The sequence below is a fragment of the Stegodyphus dumicola genome, chromosome 2 (assembly GCF_044657685.1).
Source record: "Stegodyphus dumicola isolate Sdum_Otavi_A_Nest chromosome 2, ASM4465768v1".
NCBI lineage: Eukaryota > Metazoa > Arthropoda > Arachnida > Araneae > Eresidae > Stegodyphus > Stegodyphus dumicola.
Genome location: NC_140769.1, coordinates 155,963,193 through 155,981,041, shown reverse-complemented (window position 1 = coordinate 155,981,041; position 17,849 = coordinate 155,963,193). Strand labels below are relative to the sequence as shown.

The window sequence follows — 17,849 nt, the reverse complement described above, 5'->3', positions numbered from 1 at the left end:
AAACTCGGTATAACTTACACTGATAAACTGATGTGTAATAACACTGATAAATTAAAATACTAAACGGAATATACATTAATTCTACATAGATAATTTTTTGTAACGTATTTCGCTGGGAATGTCTGGCCGCAAAATCCTGATTATATATACCCTTATTTTAAGGTTGTCACATATCTGATGGTTTGACTTTTACCTCAAAACATAAAGAATCCACAAAATTCAGTAAAATTAATAACTTTATTTCCCTGTTGAAAATTCTCTGAATCTTTTCAAATATAAAAGCACACGTGCCAAGCAGTTTGCTTTAAATAAATATATGCAGCAACGAGAAGATGCGCTTTTGACAGCAACTCGTTTCGAAAATCGAAAATTTTTCTAAATGTAAGAGATTTGTCGCTTAAATTAATTTTTCATTAAACAAAGAAACAAAATAGAATCGCATATTATTAAAAGAATTTTATTGATAATTCAGATTCTGAAAACAAGAACATTGTTGTTATAAAAAACAAAGAAAAAATTAACAACATACTTCATTCAACGGGGACCAACTTTGGCGCATAAACTTTTCAACATAAAAATATTTGAAGCATGTTATGGATAAAGGTTTATTTGATTATGGCAAAGTACTCGATGGTTATTTGACTAAGGTGAAGGATGCCTTCGTTCGAGGACTGCCTAACGGAAATTGGCTTGCATACATATTACACATATGGAAAACTAAGAATATCATCCTGGCAACCAGCCCGTTTGCCGGGATTCGAACCCCGGACAGAACCACCAGTTGTTTCGTTAGACTCCTCTCAGTCGCTGGTGGGCTGTCCGATAACGGAAAAGTTCAAAATTTCATATTAGAGGAAAAGTGGTAGCATAGTATAATTCGAAGTTATTGCCATTTCAGTAATGTGAAGAGATTTCAAGAATTTCAAGAATTTTCATTTTCAAGAATTTCAGAAGAGATTTCAAGAATGTTTAATTATTTTATTTAGCTTATGACAAACTAAATAAAATAATTAAACATTCTTGAAATAGCTTCTCTTAACATACTGGTAGTTTGACCTGCATTCAAACCCCCGTGAACAAGCTGATTGCATGGGCGTTTTTATGGTTTTAATTTTTTGTAGTGCGAGATTGTTTCCCTTAGAAAATCTGTCACGAAAGCATACCTTCCCTTAGACAGATCGCATTCACATGCTTAATAATCTAACAAGCCAAACCAAACACAACCCGAGCGAGGACTCTAGTTAAGGCACGTCATCATGAAAAGCTAACTAAAATTGGCTCATATTCACATTAAACATGGGCAGCAAAAGTTCGCTAAAACTGGTATGCAGGCAATCCATTCGTCAGGATTTGAACCCGCTTCAAACTATTAGTATTCAACGATTTTACCGCTACTTCGTTGGCGGCCTTTTGTAGTATCTATAAGAAAAGTAATCGCAAAGACACAATCATTGCGTACCGACGGATGAATTAAGTTCGGAATTTAAAGAATAACTTTCATTCGTGCTATTGCTGTTAGCATTAACATTTGCGCAGATGTTAATTTATTTTAAATACTTTTAATGTAATTAATTCATATCTTTAAATAATTGATCTTCTGACTGTAATTTTTTGTGCGGAGTATATCTAACCCTTCCGTACACTAACTGTTTTAATTCATTTACACTCCATTAATTTTAAGAGATTTTATATCGATAGATTTCTTTCCAAAAATGTTTCAAGGATTACATATTTTTTCTTTAGATTTCAAAACATTTTGGATTTAAAATCTTAATAATAAAATTTTTAAAACAAATATTTCTAGAAATTCCTTCGGCGTATTCATTTATTCCATTTAGTTGAAGTTTCGAGTAGAATATCTTCCTTTCAACATTCATATAATTTTTATATGTCAGTTCACCATTTCTACGGAGCATAGAGCCACACATACGAGTACAAAACTCAGGTATGCTGAAAGCACATTGAAGAATGTTAAAATTTTGGATTTAAAATCTTAATAATAAAATTTTTAAAACAAATATTTCTAGAAATTCCTTCGGCGTATTCATTTATTCCATTTAGTTGAAGTTTCGAGTAGAATATCTTCCTTTCAACATTCATATAATTTTTATATGTCAGTTCACCATTTCTACGGAGCATAGAGCCACACATACGAGTACAAAACTCAGGCATGCTGAAAGCACAGTTTTAACATTGAAGAATGTAAAAAGAAGAATATACCATTATACTAACGCGCATTTGAAATACGAAGGCAAACAAGAAAGCTGGTTGCAACATTTTATATTTCTTCCTGACCAATCAGAAATTGTAATCATTTTTCAATACAAAAATAAAATATTTGATTCTATAACATATAGCCATAAAAGCGACCTCCGTTACAATTCTTATTTTTTCCTGTTTCTACTAAAATTCGGCAATGTACTATAACAAAATCGGATCCTGTTTGTCTTTCATTTGTATAAAGTACCAAGGCAAACAGTTGTAAAACGATTTATCTTCTTTCGCAAACTTTTAGTCGGCACACAGATAATACATACCTGCTGTCTGACAAAGATACTTCACTCTAAGGACTTTTTCTTAAAGTGCTCTTTTCAAAGAGACTTCACACCCCATTAAGATCTTTGTGTCAACTGACAGCCGCCTGCAGAAAGGTAGGGGAAGGAAGACCAGATCGCGTCGTCTAAACACGTCTTAAGCAATCTTCGCGGAATTCGGGCTTCGTGTATACACGTCTTAAGCATTTTTCGTGCGATTTGAAATTCGTGTAAAGACGTCTTAAGCATTTTTAAAGAAATTCCAAAAACGTTTAAAGACGTCTTAAGCAATTAAAGGGTTAAGAATGTTAAAGTAGCTCATCGAGTTGTAGAATGTCGAGTAAGGTGTGTCTATTTGGTCGTTGAATTCTAACCAATCATGGTGGTTAGGGAAAGTGTTGTAATACTAAAACACGAATATTCCCGTTTGACACCACACATGGTGGAGAGCCAGGGTAAAGTTAAATTAATGTTTGAATACTTGAATGTATTTAATTATGGCAAAGCACACGAGGGCTATCTGCCTACGTGGAGGGATGCCTTCGTGGAGGACTTTCTAAAGGAAACTGCCTCGTATACACGTTACACATGGGGGAAACCACGAAAACACCCATGCAGCCAGCCCGCTCGCGGGATTCGAACCTCCGACCGAACTACCAGTGTTCAGCGACTTTACCGCTCGGCCGCTGGTGGGCCTGAATACTTGAATGAATGTGAACTAAGCAGTAACTAAGGAAAATAAATCGTTTAAAAACAAAAATTTATTCAGTGTCAAGAAAGTGTAAATTATAATGTATTTCGAAAGATACTGATACTTATTCCTTCCAGATGCTGGAAGGAAAAGAACAAGATTGATTGCTGAAGTCCAGGAAAAGTTGCTGTAAGAAGAGAGATTTAATTAAGTATACTCAGAAATTTTATTACCTTTTGTGAGATAAGATTTTTTTTTGTGTAAACGAGGCTCTTAAAAGTTAGTTCAGAATTGTAGAAACTTTACAACAGGTCGTTTGTAGGACCTGCTTCCAAGTTTTCCAAATTCTGGCAGCGGCAAATGTAGGGTTTATGTTTCTTTTAACTAACATTTATTTTAAGTTTAAACTATCTTTCCTGTCAAGCCTTACTTTCCCCTGGAACTGCCAATGCCAGAGTATGTAAATTTTAGTAGAACGCGCAAGGATTCAAATTATCAGCGGAAGTATTCTGAGTTAAATAGAAAGGAAACGAGTTCGAAGTATGCTTTTCGTACTTCACGAGCGCGGAGGTAGTTAGTTAGAAATTGAAGAACCACGCGTTTCGGCCTGTGTGCTTGTCTTGGCAAATTGTTAATCTTTCAACGTGGTATTCAGAGTTTGCTGAATTATCAGCGGTATTTTAGAACGCGGTGAGGTTAGTTACGTTTAGAGAGCCTCGTAGTTAGTCACTCGTTATTATCTTTTTAGTTTCTATTTTTATTTTACCGCCGGGTCGGCGTAGTTTGTGAGCGTCAAGAGCACGCATTTGTAACTTCTAAAGTTGAATAAAAAGGGACTTAAACCCTTCACAAGACTCTGTCTAATTTCCAGTTTCAGCAGTCACCACTTTGTTGCGTGCAGGTTGGAGGCGCGCAACTGTACAATCTCTTAGGCACAAAAATGAAAATAGTCAGAGACTGCGATGCATTTCAGAAGATAATGCAGAAAAAAGATCTGACACCAAAGATAGCTAGATGGGCACTGCTACTCGAAGAGTTCGAATATGAAGTTATCCACAGACCCAATCAACAGATGAGACATGTCGACGCATTAAGTCGGCATGCTGTGTGCATGGTCACTCGTTCGCAAAGTGAAATCATGACTAAGATCGCAACAGCGCAACAGGCTGATGAGCGTCTTCAATTATTGAAAACTCTGGTCGAGAAAGGACTTAGAGATGACTATCTGCTAAAAGATAATGTGTTGTATCTCCAGGAGAGAGGTCGAAAACTCATCGTTGTGCCGGAAGAGATGGAATTCGAGATCATTCGTGGCATACATAACAAAGGACACTTTGCTGTACAAAAGACAGAAGATCTGTTGAAAAGAGATTTTCATATTTCCAATGCTACAAAGAAAATAGAGCACGTTATAATGAACTGTGTCGAGTGCATCCGCGCTCGTGAAGTACGAAAAGCACACTTCGAACTCGTTTCCTTTCTATTTAACTCAGAATACTTCCGCTGATAATTTGAATCCTTGCGCATTCTACTAAAATTTACGTACTCTGGCATTGGCAGTTCCAGGGGAAAGTAAGGCTTGACAGGAAAGATAGTTTAAACTTAAAATAAATGTTAGTTAAAATAAACATAAACCCTACATTTGCCGCTGCCAGAATTTGGAAAACTTGGAAGCAGGTCCTACAAACGACCTGTTGTAAAGTTTCTACAATTCTGAACTAACTTTTAAGAGCCTCGTTTACACAAAAAAAATCTTATCTCACAAAAGGTAATAAAATTTCTGAGTATACTTAATTAAATCTCTCTTCTTACAGCAACTTTTCCTGGACTTCAGCAATCAATCTTGTTCTTTTCCTTCCAGCATCTGGAAGGAATAAGTATCAGTATCTTTCGAAATACATTATAATTTACACTTTCTTGACACTGAATAAATTTTTGTTTTTAAACGATTTATTTTCCTTAGTTACTGCTTAGTTCACATTCATTCAAGTATTCAGGCCCACCAGCGGCCGAGCGGTAAAGTCGCTGAACACTGGTAGTTCGGTCCGAGGTTCGAATCCTGCGAACGGGCTGGCTGCATGGGTGTTTTCGTGGTTTTACTCGTTTTCGTGGTGGTATTTACTGTTTTCGTGGTTTCGTGTTTACTCTGTAATAAAAAGCGAGGCAAAGCAGAAGGTCTATTAAATCCAATCCCAAAGGACAATATTCCGTTAAACACATATCACATAGATTTTGTAGGACCCCTGACATCTACTGATAAGAGATACCGACATATATTTACAGTGGTAGATGCGTTTACAAAATTTTTCTGGTTTTACCCAGTCAAGACAACATCAACGGCAGAAGCTATACAAAAACTAAAAATCCAACAAGCTGTCTTCGGAAATCCTTCAAGAATTATCTCTGAGAAGGGATATGCTTTCACTTCAAAGGACTTTGAGGAATACTGTAAAGATGAAGGAATTCAGCACATACAAATCAGAACAGGCGTTCCAAGAGCCAACGGCCAGATTGAAAGAATTCATTGAACCCTTATCCCAGTGCTTGCAAAACTGTCAGTAGATGATCCTGCCAAATGGTTCAAATTTGTGCCTCTTATCACTACTTTTATGTCTTTATCCTCAGGAAGCGTGAAAGAGTGATGTTCCACTTTCGTGTCTTTTAAATAAGTAACAGTCTACCTGTAATGTTCAGGGTTTCTGATGAAAATTTTAATCCCTTTATTATTCTTATTAGAGTTAAACTCAATGTTTTATTAGTTTAAGTGCCCTAGCTATGTTTTTCCAAGTAGGGTAATCTACTTTAACAGTTATGGGTGGTATCCGTGACTTTTTCACAAATTCCACTTTTATGTTTTCATCTGAGCTTGTATTTTGTTTAGACGTACTAGCGTCCGTGTCCATGATATTGTTATCCTCACCATTAGTGGCATTTTCACTAAATCTCTCCTCCATGGTGTTCATTTGAGTTGCGCCAGCCTGGGGAATATGAACGTCAGTTCGCACAGTCGGGCACGTGACATCATCTGGATAACTGACTGGTCACGCTGCGTTTTCGGTTTGAGACCTACACGCTGCAGCCTGTTTCTCAGTTCCTTCACGAGATGGCGCCACATTATCGTCGCTGCTGACCGCAAACTCAGAACTCAATGTATGTGTAATTTTACTACCTATGTCCCGACTAGGCGAGATTTTTAAACTTTTGGGAGCCTTCGGTTTGGGATTTCGTTTCAATCTAACATCACCTTCATGTCTGGTACTGTGGGTGTACTGTTCAGCAGTGAGTGCGGAGTCATCATCAGCTAGTATGTTCGCAAGAACATCAAATTTGTTTTGCACCTCAGGAGGGTCCGATTCAGTATCGCTCAGAGTACGTTTCGTACTTTTGGTAACAGCAGTCCAATGCATATCGTGTTGGGAGACATCACATGATGGGAATCAATTTCATTAGACGCTACCCGGTTAGAACCGGCTTGCGCTAAGCCTAGTTCAGAGCCACGTGCAGAGTTCAGACTTGCTCGTACTTTATCCGATAAGTTGGGGAGAAGTTTTAATAGAAAATCCAGATCAATTCTTTCATCCTCAGTCAAAGGTAAATCCTTCTCTTTGGAAGCTAATTCCGCATATCGAGCGAAGATAAGTTTCACCAGTGACATGTTGATCAAATCCTTAAACCAGTTCAGTCATCAGGAAAAAATGGATGCAAAGAATCAGTAAAATCGCATTAAGGCCTTTTTACTACTCTTTGGTCACTTAAGACCGGTGAGCAACCTTTCATGTGCTGGTCACTTAAGACCGGTGAGCAACCTTTCATGTGCTAACAACTGATCGTAGAAGAAAAATCAAATCGACTTGGTAAAACCGAGAGCCGTGCTAAGAGAACCTTCACGTGCGACTGCTCCGACCAGACTGCTACTAAGAGGAGAGGAATGTTTGTTACTTATTTACGTAGAGCTGCGAACGCGCGGCTGCTTGCCTCGGTGATCGCAGCGCCCTCTCCTTTTAATGATGACAGACAGACCAAGGCCAACTTATACTCAAGGCCTGCCAGTGTGAAAATATTCTTTTGTGTTTTCGGTTGCCTGCGTGATATTCCTACTGACCGCAAGATGGCGCTACAATTCGTCTACACTTTGCGATGTTTACAAAAATCGGAAAAGTACCAAAAACGAATTCTGTCTTGTTATATGCAAAGTTCAAAAACGATTAATCCATAGTAATCAGAAATTGTTGAGTTCTTATTAGTAAAAATATTTTAATTAGAAGGAAAGCATGGAATTTTAAGCTATCTCATCTTTTTTTTTCACACATAAACACCAGCTATTTGATCTTGATTTTAATTCCTGCTGTCTTCTAGACATGCGCTATTCTGAATTGTACGCATTACAACTATTTATTCTAATTTAAAGGTAATTCAGAGTATACACCCTATTTTTTAATTATTTATATAGTTAACAGATAGCTTCAGATCATGTACTATTTCAGTGAAAAATTTTCAAAATATTTAATATGTAATATTTTTATTTAAAATATTTTCAAAATATAGTATATAAGGCTGTACTGGGCCAAAAAATAATTTAGTATCCTCTATCAAAGATGTAATTAACATATTAATACACCGTGATCTAAAATTTGTATATCTGTTTCCATGGCATTGGTGTAAAAATATTACTTAAAGAGATTAAAGTAAAAATATTACTTAAAGAGATTAAATTTTACATACTGAAGAATTTTTTAAAATTATTAAATAACTGTTTTTAGGAAAACTTAAACAATAAAAGTTTAAATAACGCAGATTTTGATCTCTGTGCAGTATTTGCATTGCAGATATTCAAATACATTCCAAAATTATAAGGCCAAAAAAAAAAGTCTTACTGTGGCATAGATTTTGAATGAAACTCAAACCCAAAGTTTCTTTTTTGTGCCCACCAGCGGCCGAGCGGTAAAAGCCGCTGAACACTGGTAGTTCGGTTCGGGGTTCGAGTCCCGGCGAACGGGCTGGCTGCATGGGCGTTTTCGTGGTTTTCCCCATGTGTAACGTGGATACGAGCCAGTTTCCCTTAAAAAGATCTCCACGGGGCATCCCCTCCCTTTCCATGTAGTGCCTAAGGGCGGAGCACGTAATAAGCAAAAAAAAGTTGCTTTTTTGACGAATTTTAATATTACACAGGTGTGTTTCTCTTCACTTTCCTTTGTATTCTAAATTTAATTGATGTTAACATTAAGAAACTAGTAATTGAATTAAGTGCATTGCAGCAATTTACATTTTCAGTGTTAGAGAAACTTCAATTTTTCAAATGAAAATAATGAAATTTTTGATAAAGCTATGGATAAAATCAATCTGTTTGTTATAAATAAAAGAGACACAGACATCATAAAATATATTTTAACAGAGCACAGAAAAATAATAACTCTCATAATCACAATATATACTTAAGAAAGCGTTCAGTTCTGTATCAAGGATAAAATTTAAAAACTTGCAATGGCTGAATATAAATAATATATCCATCACACATGCCCACAATGCTAAGCAGAATGAGGTATATACACAATTTTAGGTATATATGCATTTAAAGTTAGGCAAAAAAAAAAAAAAAAAAAAAAAAAAAAAAAAAAAAAAAACAAGCTTATTAAATGCATCACTTAAATATACAGCAGGTAGACATTTTTACACACATACAACATTTATCAGAACGACATGTGTACAAAATTTTATGGCTGGCAGCGTGAGATACTGATATAGTTCATTATCAAGAATAATGTATACATGAAATAAAATTACTGAATTTCACAAAACAATATTATCACTATTAAGCACACATATACATGAGTGCCATCTTGATACATGACCTACATGTAACTACCTGACATAAATCCATGTGTACCATTCCAATTCCAGATTAATCAGAAGAAAGTTACAAAGTTTTGAAAATAACAGCATTAGATGCACAAAGATTTCAGAATTAAGTAAGCAGAATGAGGAATTTCAGAACTGAGTTCAATGAGGTATATACACAATTTTAAACCTATATGCATATAAAGTTACGCAAAAAAAAACCAAGCTTGTTAAGTATAGCCCTTAAATATACAGCAGATAGACATAAAATACACTTTTTGTTAATAACGAGCCACGTTACAAATAGAGCACGTAAAGCAAAATTGTAGCAGAATGCGAGCGCCACCTAGTGATGAATTTCGCGAAAGCCACTGAAAACTGGGACCCAGAATTTCGTTCAGTCTGGCAGACCTCGAGTATAAATTGGCCTTGGACAGACATAGTAGACAGAAGTCTTGTTTAGCATCCGCTAAGTGTTTCTGCTCAGGTGGGCGAAAAATCAAGCTTAGATGCGAAGGAAAGGTATATAGAAAACGAGCAATTTCGTATTTCAGAGGCGAGAAAAGAAATTTCGTACTCTTTATACGAGTTCAAAAGGCCAGAAAGGGAAAATGGGACAAAATAGACAGATGTCCTGTTTTGCACTCGCTAAGTCTTTCTGCACCGATGGGCGAAAAATCAGGCTTAGGTGCGAAGGAAAGGTATATAGAAAGGGAGGCAATTTCTGTTTTCAGAGAAAAGTAAAAAGAACTTCGTATTGTTTTATACGAGTTCAAAAGGCCTGGAAGAAAAATTGAAACAAAATAAATTTTAAAATAAATGGCCCATAGTAGTTAAAAGGAGAAAGGAAAGGATAAAAAAAATGGGCCTCGAGAGGACAGACAGACAGACAGACAAAGTAGACAGATGTCTTGTTTTGCACCCGCTAAGTCTTTCTGCACCGATGGGCGAAAAATCAAGCATAGGTGCGAAGGAAAGGTATATAGAAAGAGGGGCAATTTCGTATTTGAGGAGAGTAAAAAGGAACTTCGTACATTTTGTACGAGTTCAAAAGGCCAGAAAGAAAAGATGGGACAAAATAAAATTTAAATTAAATGGCCCAAAAATAATAGAGGGGAAAAAAAAGGGCCTATAGAAAGAAAAGGAAAAGAAGTAGAAAATATCCTAAAATACGATTGTGTCCATGAGCGTAGTTAAGGAGTTCATCTACAAAAATGCGTGTCTTTAAGAAGCAAACTTTAGCTAAGTTAAAAAAAAATAAATGAATGAATGAATGAATTCCTACATGGTAATGTGTATGCCGTTATCTTGAGACCTAACAAGAAAAGACATATATCATCACAGAGATGTACATAATATTTTAACTAAAGTAACATTAAATATTACCGTTCCCAAAAAATTCATGTATATTTCATAAAAACAGTAATTGACAAAATCATAAATCCATACACAGTGTGAGAGCATTTCAGCAAAAATAAATTACACAGTTTATTTTTCTTAAATATTAGTTAAATATAAAATTAATTTATTAATTAACCATTGTAATTTATTATAGTACAACTTTAACAAATTCCGTCACACTGTATTTTTATTTGCTCATAATTCTAAGTTTGAGACCTGAAAAAAAAAAAAAAAAAAAAAAAAAAAGTCGGGGATCTTAGTTACAAAAATCACAATCTATACTCATCGTTGGTCAAGAGATCCTCATTTTTTCCCTCTCAAGAAATTCCTAAGCACGAAGAGGGGGGCCTCCGAAGGGTGTGAATTGCTGATAAGAACAGACTACTGATAAGGAATGTGGCGTCTCTACGGAATAGTTACGAAGAAAAGAACCATATGACTTGCTACTATTACTAACTATTGTATAATGCTAGAATCTTATGAAAAATAATAAATAAAAAAATTTAATTGCACTCTAGTGATAGAGAAACATATAATGTATAGAGAACAGAATGTTACTTATCTGAATATTCCGTGTCAGGGCCTCTTTTGGATTTCTCGTGTTGATAGTAAACAGCTAACAAAACACCTGAAGTTTCGATGAAGCGAAGTTTCCTTTTTCAATTTGATGAATGAGACATTGCATAGGAAAGGTGCGTTAAACTTTTTTAGAGAGTTGAAAATATTTACTGAAACAGTTATTTAAAAAATTTCGGAGCTATGTTTAGACACTGCCTCCAGCTTTCGTGATCGCAGCGCCAGCACCAAAACCGTCATGGAAACAATAAACCGGGCCTCGAGAGGAAAAGGAAGAGAAGTAGAAAATATAAATGTCTGTCATCATCCCCAAATGTGTTATAGCGTCCACTGCTGTGTCTGTATAGATGTGTCATAAACAAACAAACAAACAAAAAAAAAAAAAAAAAAAAAAAAAAAAAAACCTCCTCTGATTAGGAATGTAACGTGAAGTAAAACATAAATTTGGAATATATAGATACCATAGCATAATTTTGTAAATGAGCATATAAAGGAGATTTAGTTTGTAACTTATAAGGTATATAATATATCATACAATTTTGAGCACCACTGGGAGGACAAGGCATGCTAATATAAAGAAAACCTTACCGGTAAATACGTATGCAAACTGTTTTTAATTTTGAGATCCCCGGTCGTTGTTTGAAGGATAATTTAGTATAACTGGTTTCTGAGTCGTTGAAGCTGTCCCAGCACTTTGTATTGCACCTGTAGTAATAACCTAAGTAAGTCTTGTTGTTGTCATATGAGGTGATTATAATTTCAAATAAAGTAATCCTAGCAGCAATCACCTGATGAATATGTAGTCTACAACTCAAGAACACTAAGGAAGTGAATCCTGAAATAATCTGGGACAAAATTACCCAACTCCCCACGCATTGTTATGCCAAAATGAAAGTGAGATTTACGAGGTCAAAGGATAAACATTACTAATCTAAAATATAAATAATTTGGCCGATTGCGGTTCTCTAGCCATAAATTTTAACGAAATTGAGTATTAGGTTGGTACGTCGCTAGCAGCCAGATGTTCACTGATTAACATTTGGTAATTATATTATAAAAAAAATTGTTCCAGTTTTTCTGAATTTTCTGTTTTTATTCTCTCTATCTCTTCAGAGACTAATTTATTCAATTCCTTTTCATTGTGTGTTTAAACACGAAAAAGAGCACAAAGCATTGTGTCTCGAAGTGATATAGAATTTCTGATAAAGTAAAATGCTTCATTGCTATGACTGAGCCACAACAGTTTCTTGATCACTGTACAGGTAATGCCATTCGACTGCAGTTGTTCGGAAGATTATTATTGATAAGGCGGATGCTGGGTTTTAGTACGCCATTTTCGTAGATGCTCATCATTATTTGAAAAAGTTTTGATTTTTAGAAATATGTCACGGCGTTCCCAATTATTTGTTGGTCGTTTGCCTCTAGATTCCAGAGAAAGAGATATTGAAGCGTTATTTGAAAGATATGGAAGTTTGGTTAGATGTGATTTGAAATATGGTAAGTAATGGCTTCGAAACAATTTAGGTAGTAGTTGTGTTACGTAAAATGTGATTAATAAATATATTTTTATAAAACTGAAATTATAAATTTACAAAATATAATGTTTAAATGCTTTTTTATGTAATAATTGACATGCCCGACATTATTTTGTTATCTAATGAGTATTTTCATTTTTCCGATAGATTATGTATCGGCCAATTTTCTACGCATAACATGCATTTGCTGGTTCCTTTAATTTGCTATTTCAAACACGTTCTTGTACGCCTAAGAATTTTTATTTTGTTTATGCTTGATCATAATGCTTTCATAAGGTTAAATAGGCTTCATTACGCAAACTGTGTTTCAAATTTTTTTTAATGAGCAAATTTAATTTTTTAATAAGTACTTTTGCATCACTGTCAAATTTAGCTTACATCTGTTATTGTTAAAATAAATTTTTACCTCAGAATAAAATAATTTTAGTTTTTCGAAGCCAATGGGTGACAGAAATCGGTGTTTTTTTTTTTTAATGGATGACAGAAATCTGTTTTTTTTTTTTTTTTTTTCAATTTTCTTTGACTTTTTAAATGAAAATAGGTCGATGTGTACATGGATAAATTCAAGGGAGTGCGCAATGTCATTTTTGTGTAATTCTGGGATTTTTTTCTGAGTGAAAAAGGTCAAATGTGTACATGGATACCGAGTATGTGCAATTCCAAAAAACTCGCCAAGCAGTGGGCGATTCTGCTCCTTCCCCTTTCTTTGGCTTATAAAGAAGAGAAATCTATATCTGATTCCCCTCAAAATCGATAATTATCAATATTTAATTTAAGAAATGTATTCTTTAACAGTTATATCCTACTAATCAAATTCTTAATCTCAATAAGCTATGTATTTTCTGGTCCATTAGCAGCCGAGTGATAAAGACGCTGAACACTGGTAGTTCGGTCCTAAGTTCGAATCTCGTGAATGGGCTGGTTGCATGGGTGTTTTCGTGGTTTTCCCCAAGTGTAACATGTGTATAAGCCAGTTTCCCTTTGAAAGTCCTCCACAAAGGCATCCCTCCCTTTAGGCAGATAGCGCTCGTGTGCTTTGCCATAATTAAATAATCCTGTCCAACCAATCCTATATATTTTCTGAGATTCCTGTATACAAATGGGCGAAGATCTTAACAATTCGATTACTATCTGAATGATAAAATTAACCACAATCATATTAAATGGCATCTGCTGTGTTTAGCCTTCAAATATTTGTAACCATATTTTCATTTTGTTTCTTGAGTGGTTGTAGAAGGAAGTTATTCTATCTTGACTAGCACTTTGCAATTAAGTGAAGCTTGAAGTCACATTGGTTTAGAATGTTATACATATTACTATTCTTGCATATTACTATTCATTTTTTGCAGCAATTCCACTTTTTGTTTAGTGGACTTCGAAACATATTTTTGCTTTGTAGATCCTTTATATATTAGTAAATATATATCAGAAATTCTATTTGACATAATCGAAAGTTCAAGCTTATTTTTATAAAATTGCTCTAACAGTCTGCAAAAAATAATAAGCCGAATCCAATTCGAAGATTAAGGAACAACGCAATCTGCAACATTAACTGAAGTAGATAATTTTAGCATACCTTATACCGTGCGTTATACATTAAATGCGCATTTGTAAACGTATTTGTGCACAGGCATATTCGCAGCCGTAAAAGGCGAAAATTTGGCGACCAACTCTCCTGCAGCAACCCTCTATTTTTTTTTCCCGCCGCCAAAGACATGTTTCTTTTCTTTTTATCTACTGAACACTTCTTCCAACAATCTACTAGCCGAATTACACTTACGCTAGAAATTTTATCTAACAAAACTGCTTAATCATGACAATATTCACTGCAAAATTGGGAAAAAGTGCACAATACCATACTCCTTATGCGTTTCTCAAAATAACACGTACACATAAACCATGTACACGCCGACTTATTTTTACTTAAAAAAACATCCCAGAATTGCACAAAAATGGCATTGCGCACACTCTTCACTATATCCATGTACACTGCTTTTTTCTCATAAATTAGAAAAATTTCACGAAAATACATAACAATTTTCTCAATCTTTAAACCCGGTAAAAAGAACATATATGAAATTACCAGATCGCGAAAAAGTATTTACCCTTTCCAAATATGAACATTTCCACATATAAAATAAATAAAATATCCAAAAACCTTTACCTCTAAATCATCTATTACATTATACGTGTCACCAACGAATTCATACCGCAAGCATTACAAATACTTAGTATCAAATATTTAAATTATTTCCATGCATGTTTACTTCAACTTAAACGTATACCAAATTCCTACAAACATAAAATTCACAAAATAACTATCATTTAATTAAAATATCACTAAACCGTGTACACGCCGACTTATTTTTACTTAAAAAAACATCCCAGAATTGCACAAAAATGGCATTGCGCACACTCTTCACTATATCCATGTACACTGCTTTTTTCTCATAAATTAGAAAAATTTCACGAAAATACATGACAATTTTCTCAATCTTTAAACCCGGTAAAAAGAACATATATGAAATTACCTGATCGCGGAAAAGTATTTACCCTTTACAAATATGAACATTTCCACATATAAAATAAATAAAATATCCCAAAACTTTTACCTTTAAATCATCTATTGCATTATACACGTCACCAACGAATTCATACCGCAAGCATTACAAATACTTAGTATCAAATATTTAAATTATTTCCATGCACGTTTATTTCAACTTAAACGTATACCAAATTCCTACAAACATAAAATTCACAAAATAATTATCATTTCATTAAAATATAATTAAATTCAAAACCAATACTTAAAATATAAATGAGCACATACATTAAATTAATAAAAATTACCTTACAATCCTAATTACTTTAAACTAAATCATTGCTAATAACAATTTTCCCAATAATACCAAATTCCTTTCCACCTTACATTTAGAACAATGCATAAAAATAATATCCTCAAATAATTAAAAATACTAACTTACCTAATCTTCTTCAGAATCTTGATTACGTGGCGGATACACTTTTCTAATTCATTCAATAAAATTATTGAAAGATTTTTTCTGCGAATTTTTCCTCCATACTTCCTCGGCTAAATAAAAAGCAAACTTCTCTTTATCACAATGCCTAAATACCCATTTCGAATTAACTTTAGTTAGGGCCATGGGATCCAAAAATTAACGAACACTGTTTCACACAACACAGTATAAAGCTAAATACAAAATTTCCACATTTTTTCCTGATTTCCCCCTTTTTCCGATTAAAGAACCGTAATTCGTCCATTAATATCACATGACATATCCCATGATCTCTCATTTCCCTCACGCAAAATAATGCGTAATCGGAACTGAGTACTGCTCACATTATTACCAAAGTCCCAGGTAGTAACCTTTATCGCCTCCAAAATGTCGCCAAACTACCAGTTACCATATTGTAAAGATCAACCAAGCAACCTTTTTTATTACAAAATAAAATGTTATATTATTAACAACTTTTAATAAGCAAGCAATCTTAATGCCATCGTTTAAATATTTCATTGTCAGTTGCTGTATAAATTTGAATGAAATGATCAAAACATTTCAATGAAATGATTTTCGAGTTTCTTTCCCTGCTACTGTAAGTTAGTATACAACTTTAATGTACATTATAAACGATATTACTGTTTGAAAAATTAGTGACAGTAAACTTCTAGAAACTAGAGACTATGTTTTAATGTTACATGCAAACTTCTTTCCATCACATTCCTGAAATATTAAATTTTGAACGTTCCAAAGAAAGTAAATATGAAACATTCTGCACTTATAATAGAGAGAAGCTTATTGTCCGCGTCAAGTTGCAGTTCACGGATATGAAAACTCCCAACACATAAATAAATAGTGGAAAAAATACGAATTCACGTAGATTTTATGTAAAGTAACATCGATTGATCGATGTGTATTTTTTGAATTGAAGAGGGGAGAAAAAAAGAAAACTGCAGTTTTTGACACCATTAGGAGTCATGCATTAAAAAAAGAAATTCTTCTGTCTAGTAGAAAAGGTTATGATATTAGAATATGACAGAGTTGATGAGGGCTATTTGCATAAGATGAGGAATGCTTTCGTGAAGGATTTTTGTAGGAAAACTGACTCAAATTCGTACTTTTAAGCAAAACATATCACTTGAAATAAATTTCTTTTAAACTTGCTTTTAAGAGAAACTATAGTTAAATATTAAGGAGATTTCAAAATTTTAACTTTTAAGGTATATTTAATGCTGAAATTTACTTAGTTTTTAATACGGATGTTATTTTCTGAAAAGATTTCGTTTTTTTGAATGAACAATATATACTTAATATATACCAAATATGTTCTTGTAAGTAAAGTTAATTATTCAGCGAGATAAGCTTTGGTAACTGAATATCTTAATTTCAAGAGCGGAACAAGATTTTCATGATTATACCTGGATAGCTAGCTGATTTGAAAAAGGTATGGGTTTCAAATGTGACTTTTTCATCTGATTTATGAAAACAAAAAATTAGGTGATTTCAGGATATAGCCTAAACATTTGTTTTAAATATCGTCTCGATCTCAATGAAATTAAATTTGCCCTAGGTATAAATAAATAATAATTCAAAAGGAAAAATTGTTTCTGCTTTTTCTTTAGCAATAATTTAGAGAAATTTTTTAATACAAACATTACGGTATTAACTTTTTAACACCTGATCTGTTTTTAAGAGCAATAAACAAAACATTTAGGAGTTATTTAAGGGCTGAAACGGTGATAATGTGTGTCAAATTTGCATTTAATTTTTTTGTATACATTCAAGATATTCTGAAAGGGAATTTTAACCTGAAATAGTTTTTCTTTTTGGATTTTCAGTTGATCATAAATTTATTGACTGAATTTAAAAATTCTTGCCTTCCCTTCCTTGAAACTCCAGTACACTTTGTCTGAAATAGGATTAAAAACATTATCCTCTAACAGAAAGCTGAAAAGGAAAGATGACACATCATTAATAAGAAACAATACAATGTTATTTTATTAGCTTACAGTATAGTTGTTCAGTATTGTACTCGTATTTTTGTAAATAAAGGGTATTGTACATTTTGTAGAAAATAAGTAAGCATTATATTTAATAATTAAAACAATTATTGATTATTTAATAAGTCTTTGTAAGAATATAATTCAATATTTTTTGGGAAATATATTTTTTGAGGATATTTTCTTCTTTAGAAATCCCAGCATTCAATTGTTTGAAGCATTAAGTCCTAAGAAATTGTCTTGCTTTAAAGCAGAAT

General features: G+C 33.7%; 1 protein-coding gene across 1 annotated transcript in view; it reads left to right on the top strand.

The window, feature by feature from the left end:
- The first annotated feature begins 12,331 nt into the window (after positions 1-12,331).
- Positions 12,332-17,849, top strand: part of LOC118179383 (uncharacterized) — a 70,181-nt gene continuing 64,663 nt past the window's right edge. Inside the window, exon 1 of the mRNA XM_085811358.1 lies at positions 12,332-12,534. Within this exon, the coding sequence (XP_085667484.1) occupies positions 12,420-12,534 (115 nt within the window). The 5' untranslated portion in view covers positions 12,332-12,419. The remainder of the gene's footprint in view (positions 12,535-17,849) is intronic.